At 36.8% G+C, this 23,122-nt stretch overlaps 1 protein-coding gene and 1 long non-coding RNA gene across 2 annotated transcripts in view; both read left to right on the top strand.

Annotated features, from left to right (window-relative positions):
- The window catches only part of LOC134677133 (diacylglycerol kinase 1), a 273,583-nt gene extending 268,384 nt beyond the window's left edge, over positions 1–5,199 (top strand). Inside the window, exons 21-24 of the mRNA XM_063535592.1 lie at positions 622–766; positions 2,047–2,115; positions 2,581–2,693; positions 4,442–5,199. Coding sequence (XP_063391662.1) covers positions 622–766; positions 2,047–2,115; positions 2,581–2,693; positions 4,442–4,534 — 420 coding nt within the window. The 3' untranslated portion in view covers positions 4,535–5,199. The remainder of the gene's footprint in view (positions 1–621; positions 767–2,046; positions 2,116–2,580; positions 2,694–4,441) is intronic.
- Positions 1–11,398, top strand: part of LOC134677178 (uncharacterized) — a 281,564-nt gene extending 270,166 nt beyond the window's left edge. The window contains exon 2 of the long non-coding RNA XR_010100004.1: positions 10,621–11,398. This is a non-coding gene — a long non-coding RNA (uncharacterized LOC134677178). The remainder of the gene's footprint in view (positions 1–10,620) is intronic.
- Positions 11,399–23,122: the final 11,724 nt, after the last annotated feature.

The following is a 23,122-nucleotide window of genomic DNA, read 5'->3' on the forward strand; positions in this document are numbered from 1 at the left end:
CGAAACCGAAACCGAAACCGAACCTTCGGTCGGACACTAATTTCTGTTGCCGCTGTAACAACAAATACTAAAAAGTACGGAACACAAGGTGTGCGAGCCCGACTTGCACTTATCCGGTTTTATTACTGATGTGCCATCAAAAACTTTACAAAATTGTGGAATTTCCCCTTGAATTTTTTTCGGAAACACCTCATATTTTTGTATGGATATCGTAATGTTCCGTTTCCAAAATGAAAGTTTCCTTATGCCATAATGACATATGAAATATCCGAGAACTTTTTCAAGATTTTCGCAACTTGCAAATCTGTAGATAGAAGCTTGCTCGAAAGTAGAGCTCTACTGAATAATAGTTTTTTGAAATCAACACCAAAGGGATAAATATTTCTACCGCCTTCTACGCTGACAAAATCTCAGTTGGATATTAGAATAACTCAAATAATAACGGGCTGGCCACTATTTCGCCCAGCGTATTAGCATCGCTATACAGCGGGGAAATACGGCCAGCCTTCTGGGCACCTTGCCCGTTGACGGCGATCTGGGGCAAATTTTTTATCTATAGTTTTGTAAGTTTTATTATGTTTGTTAGCAAATGAGTAATGTATTTTTTAATGATTTTTGCAGTGTGATGGGTCATCCCTAGAGTTGAGTAAAGGCCCCGCTCTGCAGGGGGTCGCGTTGCTGAACATCCCCTACGCGCACGGGGGCTCCAACTTATGGGGAGCAAGCGGGGTGCATCGGAAGGGGCGCTTCCCTAATGCACAACAAGGTTGGTTTACACTAACGGCTCGGCCACGACATTGAGCGACTTGTGACGGCGGCAGCGACAACCATAGGTGAGAACGAAAGGTCCGATCGCTGTGTGTTGCTCCAACCTATGGTTATTGCTGCCGCCGTCGCAAGTCGCTCAATGTCGTGGCCGAGCCATTACAGTGTGACGGTTTAACACTAGAGTAAGGGGCCATTCAAGTGTGACAGGTCATCACTAGACTTGAGCACGTGTACATTATAGTGTGACGGTGTACCACTAGTGTAAGGCACTGGTCCCACCGCGAGCTAGTAAGCTATGAGCTATCGGCTATAAACACGAACAAAAGATAAGCACTCCCGTGTAAATAAAAGAGACACGGCGATATTTATAGTTACTCGCCCAGCGGTGAGCTATAAATATCGCCGTGTCTCTTTTATTTACACGGGAGTGCTTATCTTTTGTTCGTGTTTATAGCCGATAGCTCATAGCTTACTAGCTCGCGGTGGGACCAGTGCCTAAGGGGTCTGTCACACTTGAATGGCCCCTTGATGATCCTTCCTTGGTCGAAATCGGCCAGAAGAATCATAATTACATGACAGATCATAACTAGAGTTGAGTAAGAGTACATAATAGTGTGACAGATCATCACTAGAGTTGAGTAAGCGTACATTATAGTTTTACGGTATATTACTAGAGTAAGGGGCCATTCAAGTGTATCAGATCATCACTAAATCTGAGTAAGGGTACATTGTAGTGTGACGGTTTATCACAGTAAGGGGCCATTTCGACGACCGGTCTGGCCTAGTGGGTAGTGACCCTGCCTGCGAAGCCGATGGTCCTGGGTTCGAATCCCAGTAAGGGCATTTATTTGTATGATGATACAGATGTTTGTTCCTGAGTCATGGGTGTTTTCTATGTATTTAAGTATGTATTTTTATATTATATATATTGTTGTCTGAGTACCCACAACACAAGCCTTCTTGAGCTTACTGTGGGACTTAGTCAATCTGTGTAAAAATGTCCTATAATATTTATTTATTTATTTATTCAAGTGTGACGGATCATCACTAGAGTTGAGCACGTGTCCATTATAATGTGACAGGTCGTCACTAGATCTGAGCAAGGGCACAATTTCAGTTTTTCAAAGTTTAAACCAATTTTTAGTAACGAGGTACATAAATTTATTAAGAAAATAAATGTTTTCCCGCCAAACTTTGTCTATCTTTGTTGCATATTTGTCTATTGCAAAACTTATCTAATAGGTAACCTATTAAATGTATATTTTGTAATATTTACAGATATTGGTGATAAGCTGATAGAAGTGATCGGCCTAGAAAACTGTCTGCACATGGGGCAGGTCAGGACAGGTAAGATTCCTTTAACTAACTTCAGCCGTTGAATTTTTAATATTTTAAATGCATTATACGCAATCCATTTCCATACTTTTATTTCATAATGAATGAATGAAAATCTTTATTTCAGGCAACCAGTGGCCCATACATAAATACCTTAAAACTAGCATACATAATACATATTATAAAAATATATTTTAAAATTAAACACTACAAATCACATTATGGTTGCAATGCAGTTCGCAACCCCTCAGTGTCATGGGAGCCAGCCGCGGAACCGCCGAAACGATACCCTTCGGCCAAAACTCCTCCTTGGTGGTCATGTGACATTATCTTGTAAATAGTACTTACCCAAATCCTGACGTAAATTAATATTGCTTTTACCAATAAATGTTCTGATTCTGATTCTTGAATAACTGATATTACACTATTACCCCCCGGCCCGGTTATTATTTCATTGATCCCATTCGATTTCCACAGGGCTCCGAGCCTCCGGGCGTCGCCTGGCACAGTGCAGCTCCATAGAGATGACCACCAAGAAGACGTTTCCTATGCAGATAGACGGCGAGCCCTGGATGCAACCGCCTTGCAAGGTATTCTTCTTCGAGCGGTCGTGTGGTTATCATTGGAAGTCTCCCTTTGTGACACGTTTGACGGCTCGCCTCCACTCCTCCCTGACGGCTGCGCGTTTAGCGCATTCGTGCAAGGGGCCGTCCATTTCTGCCTTTATTTGGTCCGTCCACCTCATCGGCGACCTTCCTCGCGCTCAGGTACCTTCTACTCTGCCCTGCACCACCAGTCGCTCTATGGATACATCTCCACGTCGAGAAAGTTGTCCAAAGAAAGTGAGGATGCGAGCCTGAACGATGGAGGATAGACGCTGCAAGGTATTATCAAACTACAATTAGAATGTGATATAGGAGAAAAATGAGCTGACGCATCACCTGATGCTAAGCAACGACCGTCAGCCACGGACATCTGGAAAACCAGAGGGCAAGTGCGTTGCCGGCTTTAAGATAGGAATACGCTCTTTTCTTGAAGGTTGTATCAGTACGGAAGTACTGCGGGCGACAGTTCATTCCACCAAGAAGACGTTCCCCATACAGATAGACGGGTAGCCCTGGATGCAACCGCCCTGCAAGGTATTATCAAACTTCTTCTTTATCTTTACCTTATTCCCATTATTTGGAGTAGGCTCTCCTCGTTCTCATGCGTCAGGACCGTCTGTCTTAAGTAGCCTTTGGGGTAAGTTGGTCTCGTTCCAAGTCGCGGGTCACTGTAGACCACCACGTGGCTTTAGGTCTTCTTTTTCTGCGTGCAAGGTCAAACTACAATTAGAATGTGACATAGGAGACAAATGAGCAGACGGATCACCTGATGGTAAGCGACTACCGTCAGCCATGGACATCTGCAGAACCATGCAGAGAAGGGTTGCAAGACTGCAAGTCCGTTGCCGACATTAAGATGGGAATACGCTCTTTTCTTGAAGGTTGTATCATTCCGGGAGTAGGTACTTGAGTCAATATTTAATTAATCACTAGAGTTAGACCAAGAAAATTCTGCAGAGATTTTGACAGCATATTAAACGTCGAACTTCTATGAAATTATGACGTATAAATAACACTGGCACTACGTTTGTGTCAAAATCCCTTCAGACTTCTTGATCTAACTCTAGCACTGGTAGTTTTTTGCCCTCGAAAAACCAGGCTATGGATGTTCTTACTTAAAGTCTATTCCAATAGAACTTGCTAACTATGTAAACAAACAACCTAATTTTGTTTTATCACTGTTTCTCTTTGAATTTTCACACCACCTCATCAAATACCATTGATACCATACACATATACACTATTGAAACGGTCCGTTCCGTAAAATACATAAATATGTAACTGTATCTTGGATATTTAATTAAAAGTTTAAAATGGTTTCATACGTTAGGTTATTAGGACCTGATGGTATGGCGGTTTTGTTTCTTTTAAATTCTACAATTGTCTATGATGGGTAGTGTTGTGACTAAAGTTTGTAATATAAACCCGCTACACACTACCCAACCCACGCTCTGTACCTATCGCCACGGTTATAAAATACATCAATAAATCATTCTTAAGTACTAATTTGTCTTCTGATCGTGATTAAACAAATTAAAAATAAGTAACTACTTGTTTTTTACTTTTAGTATTTTATTATTCGATATGGTTTGACATTAGTAAAGTAGTAAGTTGGAGTCTTGCCCATCACTAGTAAATTGATCATACAGAGACAATTTCAATATGGCGGTTTGTTTACATAGTTAGCAAGTTCTATTGAAATAGACTTTAGTTTAAAATATTTTTATTTTCAGATAACGATCACCCACAAAAACCAAGTACCAATGCTCATGGGTCCAGCACCGGAGAAAGGAAGAGGATTCTTCAAGCTCTTCACCCATTGCTAACCGTCTCTTTCACTCTCATTCCATGTTAAATAAAAAAGGACGAGATAAACTAGTATTGGTAATTAATAACACAAGTCTTTTGAGTCTGAGGAACGTTTCTGCGCTTAAAAGACTTCGAGTCTTTTAAGTCTTGAGTCGAGTTTTTTATTGAGTCTTTGAAGCGCAACTTAAAAAGACTCAAGTCTTCGGATAAAGACTTCGTCTAAAAAGATTTAGGTTTTATCTAAACGAACATTAAGGAGAATAGGTGTTATTGAATGATGCGTCTATCCCATGAATGTCATGGGGAGACAATGTGTTTTAGAAAATATTTGTAGATAATCCGAGAGTCCTCTTTAAAGGACTCAGGCCTCGATAAGAATTCAGTCTCAGTCAGAAACTGAATTGAGTCTCAAAAACTCAAAATAAAGGACTCAAGGACTCAAAGGACTTAAGTCTTAACCAACACTAGAGTTCGTTTTTTTAGCATTAGAAAAAGGTAAACAATCTTGACGTGTCTTTTTATTGGAAAACATTTTTGAAAAATAAGTCACGGCAAATATGTGACAGTTACTTATGTATCATATACGATTATTTACATAATTTTGCTTTAAAAGTAACTGTTACTGATTTTAAAAAAGCGTTTTTCAATTAAAACACAAAGATCTCGTAGTCTTTTTTAATGCTAAAAACGACCCATTAGATAAACATAATATTTATTAGGTCGTCTTATTAGGTTAGCAGTGCTACGGCGCTGTATTTTTTTTAAATTGGAGCTGAATGCCAAGGATTTGACCATCTAGAATTTGATCTTTGAAACTCGTATCGGGTTATAAATTAAATAATTCCAATTTCATTGATTATCCATGTAATTAGTTACGTATAGGTAAATAAGCATTTTTGGGGCATTCCACGAGACTGTCGCTTACATAACGCTTTTGCCTTGTATGGCAGCTACCTCAATAAAATACGTGAATCTCGAGAATATACTGCCAATTTGTTAGCCAAGTCATGAAATATTACCTGACCCAATATCGCTTACTCAGCATTTCCAGAATTATTAGAAGAATTGCGTTATGTAAGCGACAGTCTCGTGGAATGCCCCTTTATGACCTTGAATTGCTTGAGTGTGCGTGCCACAATTTTATTCTTTTCCTACTAACAAAAAAGTAGGTACTGAATATATAAAAATTGTTCAATTTTGCCCGTTAATTTGCCCACTGAAATACTGTTCATATGTTCTGCCCATCAGTGGCCATATCCTCTAGGAAACTAACTTTTTTTAGAAAAAAAAAATTTTCCCTCTACTGTTTTCTGAGGATTTGTAGGACTGCGCGCGAGTATATCGTCGGGTGACAAGCAAAACTCACTAATTACTATCAAAAAATTAAAGTAACAATGCACTTTATTACACTTGTAACACGGTTTATTGTCCAATAATTCCATTAGTGACTTTTGCTTGTCACTCGACGATATGAGTATTTTACTAAGTTTTATTAATATTAAAAACACGGATGGTATTTGTAGTATTAACCATTTTACCAGGCAGATTTTTGTCGAGTGCGCAAATTTTATCCTGGGCAAAGTTAAAATGTTTTACCATATCCGCCTGATTTCTTCCATCTGTTTTAAATAATTATATATTTTTGTTCCGTCGATATCAATTGAGGTGGCTGTAATCATCAATTTCTTGACTTCTCTTGACTTTACACTTTTCAAATGCATTTAAACAAAATGTGGTCCAAAATTACAGCCATTGAATAAAAAAAATGCTGTAAATTAGTAAACTAATTTAAGCTTTATAGACCTGAAAAACTTGGCGTCCATTAAAAATAGGATTTTACTTTGACTTTTAAGAAAAACACAATTAAAACTCATTTGCCACACGCATGTATAAAATAATATTGAAAGATTTGATTACTATTAGGTATACGTATTAATTTAAATTAGGTACTAAGTTTAATGCATAATAATTATAGTTTGTTGCCATTTTAAACGATCTTTAAACGAAATAATATTTTAACATTAAAGTCATAGGAGTCTTAACGGAATTTAAACTAAGTACAATTTTGTTATTTAACATTTTTTTGTAATCAATTTGTAGAGCAAAATTTTGAGCTTTAAATGTATTATAATTATTATATCTACACATAGTAATAATTAAATAGTTCTTCATTTTACATTATAGGTAATAATAGTAATATATTCAAATGTAATTTTAAAATATAAACATCCTCTAAAGCTACAAAACAAAACACTAAATAGACGTTTTTTTTCCAAAAATTTAAGTCACTGTATATATTATCAAAATGTCAACTTTTTAGAAAATTTTAAAATCGAATATTCGATTTACTAAATCTACGATTTTATTATAAAAGGAAAATATCATGAACGTGCCAATCCGTGGAAACGTCATACTAATCTTACAATTACTTAAATAAAATTTCTATAGGATTTTTATGATCCATTTATAGGAAAAATACCTTTAGAAATAGTTCTTTACCTAGATATTGGAAAATATTTATTTTATCTAAGCGTATGATCTTTGTTCTAATAAAATTACAAATATTATTTTGAAGAATGGACGTATTTATTTAACTTTACTATTCCATCAAAATGAATTAAAATATTGATACGAAAATCTTGTAATTTTATTGAATAAAAGAAAAAAGCGATTGTAAGTAAATTGTAAATTATTGTTATTTATTTCCGTCAATGTTGAAATATGTTAATGCTTATTTTATTAATAATTTGTAAAAATAGTGAAAATATTATTGAAAGACTATGTGATTCTCGTAATAGGTTGTTAAACAACAAAATATATTATTGACGTGGAATTCAAAAATTATTGAAAAGATATAAAAATATTTGTTGTCGACTGTTTCTAGTTGTAACTATTTACCCCCTTATTCATAAACGTTTACTAAAGTTGACAAGCCGATAATAATCGTGTGTCCCTTTCCGACGTATTGGTATGATGGAAAGGGACAAACGATTATTATCGGCTTGTCAACTTTAGTAAACGTTTATGAATAAGGGGGTTAGTATACTTACTATTATTATTAAACCTATTTACCTGTCTAACAGAGTGGTATAGTATAATATAACAGATAGAAATCTGCTGTGTAATATTTTATGGGGATCGAAATCTATTTTCAAAATGAAAAATTCCTCAATTTCCTATGAAATTTTCCTGAAAGTTCCTGGAACTCCCCGTTTTTTTTAAACTTTCCGCTATTTACACATCTGTAATCACAGAGTATTTATATTGAAATTTAACTTATTCAAAAAGAGTCAATAATTTAAATAATTAAAGTTTAATATAATTTTTTTTAAGTTATGTCTATCGTGATTTTTATGTAGAGTGTAATTTTAAAAGTTTTATAACCCGTATGAAAAATTATAATATTAAAAAAAAACGACATTGAAATATATTATACGACTCTGTGTGACTACCTAAATCTATGTACTTTATACTTTAATAAATGTTGTTACGTTATCTACTTGTATTTTACATGTTATAAATGGGCAATGTTACCATGAAATCTTTCATCTTTTCTCTTTTACTATTTGTTTTGATAATCAGTCAAAAGTGTAAGGACTTAGGGTAAATTTGACTTTTATTATTAATTTCATTTGCGGCTTTGAATTGAGAAAAAAATTGAAACAATTTTCGCTAGTTATCTTCCAGCATTAAGAGGAAAGTGGCCGGCCGTTTCTCCATACAAATATAGTCCCCATTTTCCTCTCTGACATTATTGAAAATATTTATACACAATTTGATGTATATTAACCATAGCTATGCCCCTACGTTAACTTTGTAAACGTAACTACCCCTACGTTTACTCGGTACTTATTATTTTAAAAGGAGCGAAAAACATATTTCATACAATTTTTTAAATGTTCCTAACTACCTACCTACTACCTATAGTTGATAAACAACAAATTGTGTTAAAATATTTTCAATAATGTTTTAAAATAATTTCATTTATATTTTAAAATATTTTCAATTATATTTTAAAATATTTTCAATTATATTCTAAAATATTTTCAATTATATTTTAAAATATTTTCAATCATATTTTAAAATATCGTCTCAACTTCAAAGTAGGAAGGGCGGGCAAAGATGAAAGATTTCATGTTTTCATTAAAATTTAGGAAAATGTAAGAACTATCGAATTAACTATTGGATATAAGTAATGATGCTTACGCATAGTTCAATTTTAGGAGTGATTTAAATTTTACGCAATCACACTTTACCGCCCTAGAGAGGTAATTAGCACAATACGTGCCTATGTCTAATATTTGTGACGTTCCACGGCAAAAGGTACCTTATGGCGGCTGGCGCTTACGTCGCATAGCGCCGTAATAATATTGGAGCGGCGTTAATAATAGCGTAAGCGCCAACCGCCATAAGATACCTTTTGCCGTGGGACGTCACATATGTACTGTAAAACGTACAATACACGTGCGAAAAGGTAATTGGCAATCGTGTCGACTTATCGCCACTCGTTGCGAAAATCCTACTTTTCGCACTTGTATCGTAGTGTGAAGTACGTTCCTTTTCGCAAATCTCTCCCGAACCGAGAAAAATGTAACCTAAAGTTTTATTTATAATTGATTTCATGTTAGAGTTAGACCAAGCAAAGTCTGCAGCGATTTTGATAGCCCACGCAGTGCAAGTGTTATTTATAGGCACGTCATAATTTCATACAAGTTTGACGTTTAAAATACCATTTGCACTGCGTGGGCTATCAAAATCGCTGCAGACTTTTCTTGGTCTAACTCTAGTTAGTTTTTGTTTATACAGCGTAAATGGGCCCAGGTCGTAACATAATCAATTCCAGGGTAGTTTAAAAAAAGAGTTTAATACAATATATTTAAAAATATCTCTTTTGCTGGCTGCTCTGCTCGAGCGTCCACTCTTGCACACTAAGTATTATTTACGTAATAAGTTTCACACAACACAAATGTTTTACCATAACCTAGCAGACTAAGGTGAATGTGGAGAAGATCGGCCATATAAAATGTGATGCAACGGATAGTTGCTTGGCCGGATACCGGATATTCGGCCGATGGTCAGGCCGCCGAATATTCGGCCATACCTACATTTCGGTTTTTCAGGTGCGCGTTCTGCAGGTTTGACCTGTTTCCTAGTAAACGTTCGCGCGGACTCATTTCTAGGTTCGAAAATGAGTGCGCGTGCAAGTCAGTGGAATGATCAAATTGTTTTAAAATAATAAACAAGTACGATAATGACCGTGTCTGTTTCTTAAATCCAATTTGTTTACTCCGAAATCAAGCAATGTTGCTATCCGGTATCCGGTCGGATAGTAAGTCACAATCCGGTATCCGGCCGGATAGTAAAATAATAGCCCATTAGGCCGGATACCGGATAGTAACCGGATATCCGGTGCATCTAATAAAATGTATTGTAAGGAAGACCGTCAGAGGTCATAGTGTAAGCCCTCTCGTATTTGTAAATTTACGTCGCTCTGTGGTGTGTGTGCAACGCCACACTCACACTCTCTTAGTGTAACCTTATATATATAACAAAGCACTCGTATACATATATATATACGAGCGCTTTGTTATATTATCCAAAATAAAGCCTTACTTATAATCTATCGGTTATCATTAACGCCCAACATCACATGGCGATCCTGGCGGGGTCGCCATGTGATGTTGGGCGTTGAAGGAGATTTTTTCTTACTGAATATAGGTTTATTCTGGTTAAAGTTACAAAGCAGGCTACTTATATGTATACGGCTAAGTGTAATAGTGTGAGTGTGGTGTAGCGCGCACACTACAGCTCAGACACAGAAAGGAATCTAGAGCTTTATTCCTTGTGCTCTATCGCCTTTCTGTATGTGGAGTATGTAAAGTATATGTACAAATACAAACACAAGAGTTAAAAGCGACGAAAGAGTTTAGAGTTAGACCGTAAAAAGTCTGCAGCGATTTTGATAACCCACGCAGTGCAAGTATCATTATAAACGTCAAACTTCTATGAAATTATAACGTACAAATAACACTTACACTGCGTGGGCTATCAAATTCGCTGCAGACTTTTATTGGTGCGACTATACTTAGTTTACTTTACTTAGTCGTTCTTCTCTATATTGGCCTTACCTATAAAAATAATAAGTACATAATAATTAAAGTCATTAACGGGTCTAACGCGATTAAATCACCAATATCAGGGAGACCGCGCATTGCTCGGAAAACATATATAAAAACCCAAAAATGTGCGTGTTCCCAGTGATAAGAGCTCGTTAGATCGATTTATCGCCCCCGAAAACGCCCTTAACAAATTTCATCGAAACCGTTAGAGCTGTTTCCGAGATCCCCGAAATATAAGCCGATTAGCGTAAGAATAATTTATACTGTAATGTATCATTATCAGAATAAATAAACTAAATTAAACAATATATTGACCACAGCTAGTGCAACCTAGCTGAAAGAAAAAATGTAAAATAATGAAGTTTAATCGCGTTATACCAGTTAATGACATTAATTATGTTTGAGTTTGGAAAATGGGAGAGTATAAAGTGTTATATTAAGTACAGTAAAGCCTGCTGGTTCCCTACGTTAATTGGTTTTTCCGACTGTTGTAATAAACTCGCAGGCAGGGTTTGAAATAATTAATTACCTAATACATTATGATACATGCGAAATGTTGTGTGATCTAAATAATATTTGAGATTATTATTACATGTAATTATTTGCAGATTAAAGTAATTATTTATATTAATTTAAAATGTTTTCAAATGGGTATCCTCGCGGGATACCAATCTGTGGCAGCTTTAATAGTTTTAAGAAATATAAATTATTATATTACATTATTAAATATTGTAACGAATTATATGTGCATTTTAAACTGTACTATGCGTTTGATTTTATTTTAAAGTTAAATACATAATATAAAAATTTAAACATTTGCGTTAACATATTGATTACAATTTATGAATGTTCCTTTTACACCAATACTCTTTGATTAATATACTCTATACTCTGTATCTTTAAATATTTAAATAAAAGTAAACAAATAATTTGTAAATTATCGGGTAGTTACAACACTTTTATAACATTTTATTGTTTAACCGACCAATTTACAAAACCGCCTGGATTAGTCACTGAACGACCTGACTGTAACCTACATTATTTGATTGTGTAATGTTTTTATCTACCCACAACTTGCTTAAGGAGCCATATGAGGGTAGATTTTGTTTACTTTAATTTAAATACCTAAAAATACAGAGTTTAGAAACCGAATTCTCTAATGCCGATGTGTAGAAAACATGTCAGAAAGCAAAACACTTGACAGTTACGAAACCTATTTTATAGGCTTTATTATACCTACAACCTATTCTAAGTCAATATTACATAATTATCCACTAGTAGGTAAATATAGTCAAAACACGTAACTTTGCCCGCCTTAAAAATCAATTTCATTTGACATATTTACATTATAGTCAAACCGCGTAACTTCGCCCACCTTCAATTTTTTTTCGTCCAATTTTATTTGACATACATATACATAGGTACCTATACATTATATAACAAAATTATTGCTTGGTTTAGTCATTGGACGTGATCTTTTAGTACATATCTATATTGATAAATAGGTACTGAAAAGTTCACGTTTTTAGGTTATTTTTTATTCTCGAATATCAGATGTAAACACACTAACGCGCTATTTGACGAGCTTTATCGTATGAGATGCCATTCGATTGGTACATTACATAATGAATCGGAGTTTTAAAAATATGTTCTAAATACAATTAATTATATATTAATATGTTTTATTTTAGTTTTCATTGTTACTACTTAGTTGTCATATTTCACTTAGACTTTTATGTAAAACCGGCAACCTATTTTACTGCCCCCATAACATTTTACAAATAACGCTAATTTTATTTCAATATTATTCCTAGGCCCTAGGCCAACATTAAGAATCATGTTAACATGCAAATATCTGCAAATATATTTAACCAGCCAAGAACATCATAAATAACTACAACAAGTAGGCACAATTATAATTGCTTAGGAACAACAAATCAGATCAAAATGAGTAATAATTGTATGCAAAAATGTCGACTGTAGCGCACATAGACCATTATTTAATACTCCAGACAGATATATAGTGTAAGATTATGTTGTTTGAAATGTTAATAGTACGTTACAAGTGTAAGATTAACAATTTAAATTGATTTGGGCATTTAAGACTTTCAATATCCAAGACGTAGCCACGACATTGCTCGACTGGCGGCGGGGGTAACTATGGGCCCTTTCGTTCCCACCTATGGTTGCCGCCGCCGCCGGTCGCGCAAAGTAGTGACCAAAACGTAAGGCGTAAGTTTTCGTGTCTAGAACTCTCGGAGTAATTAACAACGGAGACGCCATGTCTAAAATTTTCGGTACAAAATAGTCTGCCGTTTTTTGCGGGGGAGGGGCACATCAAATGTATAGGTACGTCATGTCAGATAAACGTCAGTCCATACATATGGTTGACCATTGGCCGCCTATTTTCGACAGAGGGGAATGCCTGTTAATGGCGGCTCCATTGTTAATTACTCCGAGCTAGAACTAGTTGTAAACATTGGATACTTAATTACTTACTTTAACTCTTGAAGGTAGGTAGAGAGGTATGTGTCCACTTAAAAAAACATTACAAATTTTATTTAGGAGGTCCCGGGTTCGAATCCTGGTAACGGCATTTATTAATGTGTTCATCACAAATATTTATATAAGTATTTATATATGTGCGTATCTTATATATATCGTCGTCTAGTACCCACAACACAAGCCTTATTGAGCTTACTGTGGGACTAGGTCGATCTGTGTAAAATTGTCCTATAATATTTATTTATTTATTTTATTTCAATAACTTAACCAGATAATAAGATCAAGGGACATGGGTGGGCAAAGTTACGAGTTATGACAGTAAGAAACATTTAGCGGGGAAAATAAAACACTTTCCCTTTTTGCTCACTGCGTAAAAATATAGTCGCATGGATGTACTTTTTTGGCAGTCTGCTAAAAATACGAAATAATGTATGTATGTATGTCAAGATGTCAATCACGTAGGTGTTACTTTGCATGCTGATGTTATGCCAGTAATGACAGATAATGCGAACCACATTCCAGCCCAGATATATTCAAATCAGTTTATACTACAATGTTTTAGAAGGACTGTCCTCATAAGTCCCAATGTCCTTTTAAAAACACAAAATCGAATTTTGAACTTTAATGGAATAGAAGAAGATTCAAAATTCAAAACTGCAAAAATCTCTGTAGGAGGCTCTAAGGTTAATGTTAAGGGTAGGTATATTCATATCCAGACAACTGAAAAACTTAAAAAAATATGTAGAGTCGACGTATTTAATAATTACTAACGGAGTAAGGTGCAAAAGTATAAACATATCTTTGACGTCGACTGTACCAGACGTGGCTCACTCCGCGATTTCGTCGCTTTGGTACAGGTAAAAGTCCATCCGTTCGACACCAATTTTGGGGTTAGCCATAAGCCGCGCGTGGCGCTGTCGCCACCTAGCGGCCATATCTGTGCTGATCGTGACAGACGCGTTTTGTTAGAGAGTGAGTCTTCTGTACCTAGTACTATTATTTATTCTGTGACTGTACAGTAGAATGAATTGACTCGTCCACATTGAGTTATTGTTACGTAGTAAATAATAGTTCAATGCTCGACCAACAATACCTTATTTTTCAGGCTGCTCATCTTGCTCTAACAATAAAATAATAAATAATATTAACAATAAATATGTACCTATAGGTTCGTTAGCCTAACTATACTGTACCTACAACAATAGTAAGGAAAGGAGCTTACAGTTTGTTTAATCGGTAAATTAATTTAGTACAATATAATGCTATTGTATTCTAATCGTTCTTCTGTTTATAGGCCAAGAGAAGTTGCTATTTTATATCATAGGTAAGATGTAGTTTCGTTTGTAGCTTGATAAAAATTACTTTACATATTTAGATTCCAGCCCTGGTCACTGGAGGAATTGGTCACTTTTTCTTTCGTATTCTATACCGGGTGTGGCCTGTAATATGAGCAAAAAATTGTAGGCTGTACTCCTCATACTGACGAACAGCGAACTTAGTTCAGCGATTTTTAAAAATAACTTGTGGTTTGAATTTTAATACACTTTAAAGTATATTTTAAGACGCAATGTATTGCGAATTTTGTTATGTTAAAAGCGTGACAAGTAACGTCAAACACACTGATGTCAGCGTACATTGAAGGCAATATTTATTTTGTATGAAAAAGAGGAAGTCTAAAAGATTCATATTTTTTTAAAGTTGCTGAACAAATGTTGGTCAGTTTGAGGAGTAGGTACAGCCTTTTAGTTTAATTTATTGCTCCTGTTACAGGAAGCACCCTGTATAACACCTTTGTACCTATTTCAGTCCCTAACGTTGAAATCTGATTCAACACCTTACTGAATTTGCGCATAACATTGCAAGTTACAGTTGCAACAGTGTTGCAACTCGCCACACCTTTGCCTTAATTATAATGCAATTGATGAGTGTTTCACGAATGATTACCTATTGAAATACTTACGAGAACCTATCATCACGATCAATATGTCATAGTAAATATTGTAGTCACTGTAAATTTACTGCCATCTTTCGACACACTCAAAATAAACACGTATAAAATTATCAAAAAAAAATTAATATATATGGATAAATGATTTTATTATTTTATATCATTTTGACCCATGTTCATTCACTGATATCTATGTGTTAAAATTGTTAAATATGAAACGGTGTCGTCACGCCATCTAGCCGAGAATAGGCTAAAGGTGTGTGCGCCATCAATCCGAGAATGACTTTTTCTTGATTTGCGGGACACGTTTTTTTCTTAGACTTTATTCATCTTATACGAAGTTACATATGTCTTTGCTATCAATCACTACACCTTATAAAACAAAGTCCCCCGCCTCGTCTGTCTGTTTGTGTGTTCGCGATAAACTCTAAAATTACTGAACGGATTTTCATGCGGTCTTCACCAATCAATAGGGTGATTTTTGAGGAAGGTTAAGGTGTATTATTCGTTAAGGTTTTTTGTAACCCTTGCGAAGCAGGGGCGGGTCGCTAGTACATATACAGGTTGCTTCCTGTAACAGGAGCAATAAATTAAACTAAAGGCTGTACTCCTCAAACTGACCAACATTTGTTCAGCAACTATTGAAAATAACTGATGTTTTGATTTTTATTACACTTTAAAGTTTATTCTAAAACGCAATGTATTGCAAATTTTGTTATGTTAAAAGCGTGACAAGTAACGTCAAACACACTGATGTCAGCGTACATTGAAGACAATATTTATTTTGTATGAAAAAGAGGAAGTCAAAAGGATTCCTAATTTTTAAAAGTTGCTGAACAAATGTTGGTCAGTTTGAGGAGTACAGCCTTTAGTTTAATTTATTGCTCCGGTTACAGGAAGCACCCTGTATATTTCCATTTATAACCTAACCCAAACCGACCTATTACAACGGCCGGATACCGTAGTCGGTAGCGTAAACCCGTCTTATTCCATTACCTCAAAAGGTCAAATAATTTTAACAGCATATTTGTATACAAAACATCGTTTGTTATTGATGATTAACGATATATTGTCCCCTACCGATATATTGTCCCTACCGATATATTGTCCCTACCGATATATTGTCCCTACCGATATATCGTCCCTACCGGAACGGCTTCATTCCAAAAGAAAAACCGCAAAAAACGATAACTTAAATAACAGTGCACTCCATGGAATGCAACCGCTGTGCTGTCTCGCTACGATGCGCGTGAGTCGAACGTTTGAGTAATCCAGAGCGGCTACCGCGAAAACCGAAATTCGCAAATTGCGGGGATCTTTCTCTTTTACTCCAATGAAGGCGTAATTACAGTGACAGAGAAAAATCCCCGCAATTTGCGAACTTCGATTTCGCGGTTATAGCCCTGAAGGCCTACCGCAAACCACGTTCGACGTGTTGCCTCTCTGTCGCACTTGTAAATTCGTACGTAAGTGTGACAGGGAGGCAACACGTTGAACGTGGTTCGCGGTAGGCTCTCAGAGAGGGCCAACGCGAAAATCTAAAATCGAAATGAATGAAATACAAGGTGGCTAAAAAATAACTGCATTCCTGTTGCCAGGGAGGTTTTGGGATTATACAGACAGAGCAACTTTTAGTATGGCACCAACCCCGAAGTCGCGAATAAAAATTTACCTTTCCATAGAAAATGGACCAGCAAAAATGTATGAAACAGCCATCCGCACACAGATGGACGGATCGGACCCGGCTCCGGCGGGAGGGTGGTAGCAAACCAGGCGGCCCCTTGCGGGACCTACCACCGCTGGTTTGGACGTAGTTTAAGGACATACCCGGGTCCAGATGTCCCGGGTCCCGGGTCCACATCCTCGCCAGTCACGTTACGGAAGAAGTCCTCCCTCAGATAGCTGGTGACTTTGTACTCGAGCCCGTAACGCTGGAGCGCCACGTAGATGGCCAGCATCACCTCCATCAACATGAGGATCACGTGGAAGCCGACGTACTGGAAATAGACGTACTTAAGTTTCTTAGATCAGGATGCAATTTCATCGAAAACCCATACTTGCCTATTTAACATTTGCCTCCGAACCAGCAGACCCTTAATAGTTAATTACTTTAGGCACGTAGCCAGATGGGAGCCAGATAATTTGGACACTTGCGTTGTGGTTGACACGGTGGATGGAGGACAGGGTAATCCACATTATCAACCCGCTCGTTAGATATTGTAAAGGCCTGCCAGGGATCTACACAGGCGTCTCTATTATTAGGACGGCGGAATACAGTGCAGAATGAAGAGACCTGGTACACAAAACAATGACCTCATGTGTTCGCGACCCCCAGTCATGAGGATCATTTCCTTCCTAGGAAGAAGAGGGTAATAGACGATTACCATCGCCCATTAACACCCGCAATACCAGAGGGGTTGTAAGTGCCGGCATTTAAGATAGGCTTTTCTTGAAGGTTTGAAGCACACGCAGCACCGCACACGGATCCGCCGTACATGTAGGTTAAGTAGGTTTCAAGTTGTGAGGGGGTCAAAAGTAGAACGAAATGGTTAGTGTTATATTACACACGGTTGCTGCGTCGCCAGTTCCTTTTTCTTTGAACTTGGCTAGATCTCACCACGAATCTGAAGTCAAAATTTAACGAAACGGTCGCCATATTGAATTTCTGAGATCTCTTACACCCAAGGCCGTCTTAAACCATCCTGGGCACATAAGAATTTGGGGGCTTTGGGGCCCTTTTGAAAAGTAAAGAAAATAAATTAAAATAATTTCTACTGTGTTACTGTCTGTCTGTCCTTCGAGGCCCCCTGAGGATGGGGATGGGGCCCTGGGAAGGGGCCGCATGTGCCCTTATGGTAAAGACGGTACTGCTTACACCGGATCGTTCGAAAGTTTAAATCATAATAAACTGTTTGAAATTACATAGGGTTTGTATTCGGTCAAAAAAGTTGTAATTAACGGTCAACACCCAAATCACACCAATCTCAACCTTATTGACACCTTCACAAGTTTTAAAATAAAAACACATACCGAGAATGTTTCAGAGAGCCTTAATGCACTTCGTTTGTTCGACTACTTATAAATGTTATATTTATTAAATATTATAAATATTAAATATTAGGGGGACATCTCACACGGATCAACCTAGCCGCAAACTAAGCAAAGCTTACTATGGGTGCTAGGCGACGATATACATACTTATATAGATAAATACATACTTATATTTTAATATACATAGAAAACACCCATGACTCAGGAACAAATATTTGTGTTCATCACACACCGGGATTCGAACCCAGGACCATCGGCTTCGCAGGCAGGGTCACTAACCACTAGGCCAGACCGGTCGTCAATAAGCAAGAATAGAGACTATAGAGAGGCAGAATTAAATTTCGATTCAGGTCCTCAGTACGTCAGTACTTCGTTTGCGTATTGAGGGCAATGTGACCCACAAAGTACGGCCTTGACATTAAGTGTATGATGTATATGTATGTATGTGTATGTATGTATGTATGTATGTATGTATGTGAGGCGAAGATGTGGAGCGGCCGGTTGGATGGCGGTATGCAGGATAAAATAATAACATTTAAAAAGGATCATCATGATAAGAATAATAATAGTACCTTAGCTCAATGATGAGAAGACATTTAACCTCTTGCTGCCCATACGTCAAACCTTGCCAAGCAAAATGAAATTTTATTTTGTCAACACAAAGTTCAAATTAGAATGGAACAGGTGACCTTTTTATTGGTCTCTGGGTGGCTAGAGGATAAAATGAATTGCCGGGAACGCCATCATAACGTACACCGGGCGCAGGAGGCCCGCGCGAGGGTCACCTGTGGCCTGCCTTAGGCGTTTGCTGAGCTCCTTGTGGAGCCCCCGAGCCCCCCTACCCCACGGACCTAGTGTCCCGACGCCGAAGGCTACAAATTCGTAGTGTGCGCCTAGCGAATTCTGGCTGGTTCATTTTGCATAATACCTTTAAACCGCACCTGCAGCGTGAAACATTTTGGCATGCAACTCGCTCATCGGATAGTCTAAGAGGCGGACGATGTTTTTGTTCCTCTTTTTTGTTCATTTTTTGTACGTTGATGACATTTTAAATTAAAGATAACTGGAATGAGCACCAGTTTAAGTTGGAATCTGGTTTGTATTGAACTTATAATTGTGTATAATTATGTTGTTTAAGTCGCCGTTTCAGCTTCGGAATTTCTTTTCCTCTACAGATCACATTTATCAACTGATTTTGGGAATAAAATTGTAGGCAATTCGATAATTACCTATATGGATTTATTTGTCGATTCATATATTTGCAGGGCCACTAGAGTTAGACCCAGAACAGTCTGCAGAGATGTTGACAGCACACGCAGGGCAAGTGTTATTTATACGTCAAAATTTCATAAAAGTTTGACGTTTAAAGTAACACTTGCACTGCGTGTGCTATCAGAATCGTTACAGACTTCTCTTGGTCTAACTCTACCGCTGTTTTGTCAACCTGGGCACAGAATAAATAATAGTACTAGGTACAGGAGACTCACTCTCTAACAAAACGCGTCTGTCACGATCAGCACAGATATAGCCGCTAGGTGGCGACAGCGCCACGCGCGGCTTATGGCAAACCCCAAAATTGGGGTCGAACGGATGTACTTTTAGCTACCTGTAGCAAAGCGACGAAATCGCGGAGTGAGCCACGCCTGACCTGGGGCAAACGCCGTTATAAAAGAATAAATGTATCAGGATGACAGATGTAACGAAAAGTCATGTGATCATTTCCATACATTATATCACTTTCAATTGGCGTTTTTCACCTTTATGCACCCGCAACTAAGTTATATTACTGACTGCAACTAAGTTATATTTTAAAGGTATTTTAACGAAACCTGAGGTGGATGAGCTATCTGTATGATGACGAAGCCTGCGCTGTGGATCTGAAAGTACCTATGCTGTTATTATTATGTATTCGTTTCAACACATTTTTAAGGTTGGAACTACTCCTGAATTGTATGATCTGAAAGGTGAAATAATTTATCCGTTTTTGAACGCCCTGCAGTGTTAATGTCACAGCATTATAAATCATTTGGTTCTTGTTTTGCAGGTTTGAGCGCGTAGGTGAACTCACAATTAACATAGTCGTGTCGCAATAGAAATGTTTGTTTACAATAAGTAAAGTCTTCGGCTATTGTTTGTGCGGATTTGGACTTACTTACTTACACCTTAAATTTTATTGCAAGTCCTTTTTACCGAATTACTCAGTTGCATTTTTTACCTCAAAAACATTACTTTTTGACACCTTTCTAATGAGCCTTAAGCCCTAACTCAAGGTTTACCAAGAAAAATTCCTTTCTGAAAAAAAATACCTGAACCGTCAGATCAGCTCCATTTTAACATATGATCATAGCTTATCTAATATGATGATATACCGGGTGTGGCCTGTAATATGAGCAAAAAATTTAACTGTAGGCTGTACTCCTCTTACTGACCAACATTTGTTCAGCGACTTTTAAAAATAACTTGTGGTTTGATTTTTAATACACTTTAAAGTTTATTCCAAGCCGCAATGTATTGCGAATTTTGTTATGTTTAATATGTTTAAAAAAAACAAAATCATCAAATAATAATAATAATAATAGTTATCAAAATGATATGTAGTGGCGATGGCGTCCATTGAAAATAATATTTATTTTGTATGAAAAATGGGGAGTCTAAATACTTCATAATTTTTAAAAGTTTTTTAACAAACGTGTCACCGTTTGAGGAGTACAATCTATGTTTTCATTATTTGCTCATGTTACAGGCCACACCCGGTACGATCATAGATTTTTTCGAAAGCAACTTTTTCTGCACTATAGTTACAGCACAACCTGGGTTTGAACCCACGAATTTTGACCACCACACACAAATGGCAAAAGAAAAAAAACTTAAAAAAATACGACCTAGCTCTTAGCTTTTCCGTAATCTTCCTGGTCCGAATTGTATTTATCCATAAATAAAACTTGATTGCTTTATGCTTATTAAATAAACGTATCCATTGAAACCAAATGAAATCTTATTGCTACATTTTTATTTAAAGGTTTCTGTCAATTCGCCTTGCTACTATTTAATTATCATAAAGATGGAGCACTTAAGTACAGTCAGCAGCAATAGTTGCTAAGCGGGCGAGGTGTTCAAAATGATCTTGACGCAACTTTTATTGGTACTGTTATTGGTATATAACTGGTATTGTTAAAAGTACAAGAGCGTGTCAAGGTAATTTTGAACACCTCGCCCGCTTAGCAACTTCTGCTGCTGACTGTGCCTATCTAAACGATCAATTCCTTTAAACAAGCAATTCCTACAACATACGAACGGCACTAACGAAAAATCGGGGGAGGTAAATCGATTTAGGAATCGGTAGGTAATCGAAGTAATGATGATGATGATGATGATGATGTCCTCCCAGACGTATTCGTCGACGGCGACATCCTGACAAATTAAAAAGGGGTCTTAACTATACGTGCATGGGCGCGAGCGTGGCTCGCAAATCCAAATTTGGTCTTGAAAGTGCGGCAACACAAAACACAGTAAAGCTGCCCAGACGCGTTGTGTATGTGTAATTGTGGGAGGGCTTGGGCCGAGTTTTTTGGAGCTGGCGTTTGGCGTCAAAATCTTCAAGTCGGATGTGTTCGAAGTTATCAAGACCCGTATTGACAGCAGTTCGCCAGTCCGATCTCCGAGATGCAAGCTCCTCCCACGACTCGCATGATAGGATCTGAAATTGTCTGTCTGTCTGGTAAGGTAACTCTGATCACTCAGAAAACTCTCTCAAAAGACTCCTATCTAAACTGGAAAGAACATATAACATCAATGTATATGTTCAAGGTTTTTCTATTAATATATTTACTCTATTTATTATATTTATTTATTTTAACAAGAAATTGTAGAAAATTATTAAGGAGGCCACTTCCTACGTAACTGTCGCATTGTTGACGTAAAATGCTTTTAAACATGGCAATAATTTATAACGTTAATTTTATAGTTCCATTTTATTTAATATACCGGGTGTGGCCTGTAATACGAGCAAAAAATTAAACTGTAGGCTGTACTCCTCATACTGACCAACATTTGTTCAGCAACTTTTAAAAATAACTTGTGGTTGGATTTTTAATACACTTTAAAGTTTATTCTAAGACGCAATGTATTGCGAATTTTGTTTTGTTTAAGGCGTGACAAGCAACGTCAATCACAATGATAATATGGCGTGGCGATAGCGTCCATTGAAGTTAATATTTATTTAATATGGAAAATAGGGAGTCTAAATACTTCATCATTTTTTAAAGTTGTTGAACAAAAGTGTCACCGTTGGGGGAGTACAATCTATGTTTTAATTATTTGCTCATGTCACAGGCCACACCCGGTATATTATTTTATGTCGCGCTTTACATAAGTGTCATTTTAGAGCTATGATAAATACAAAGGCTAACTGCTAATGTTATTATCATTGTTTTTACTTGAAAACAACTGCTAATTAATTCATTAATAACTCATTAATTCACTAATAACAGTAGCAACACTTTGTCCCGTAATTTATTCAGGTATTAATGAGTGTCGTACATCGCCATCAGATATATCGGAGCGGGCAAGGTGTTCACAATATCTGAACACGCACTCTAACGCCCTGACAACAGAGGCGTGTTCAGATATTTGTGAGCGCCTTGACCGCCCCGATATATCTGATGGCGACTGTAACAGGTACTGATTGATTGAATAAAACGTATTATTGTAGGTTATAGCTGTGATAGGAGTTTTTACTTGAAAAATTAATAAGAATACTAGGAAATATACGAGTGTGCTCAAATGGATGTGGTATATTGCAATTTCTAATGAAGTCCACTTAAAGTACTACAGTTCGTTTTTTTTAGCATTAGAAATAAGGTAAACAATCTTGATGTGTCTTTTAATTGAAAAACACATTTCAAAAATAAGTTACGGCAAATATGTAACAATTATGAATCTAATACGATCATTTATATTCTTCTGCTTTCATAAGTAATAGG

Source organism: Cydia fagiglandana, chromosome 25, assembly GCF_963556715.1.
Source record: "Cydia fagiglandana chromosome 25, ilCydFagi1.1, whole genome shotgun sequence".
In the NCBI taxonomy this organism is placed as follows: Eukaryota; Metazoa; Arthropoda; class Insecta; order Lepidoptera; family Tortricidae; genus Cydia; species Cydia fagiglandana.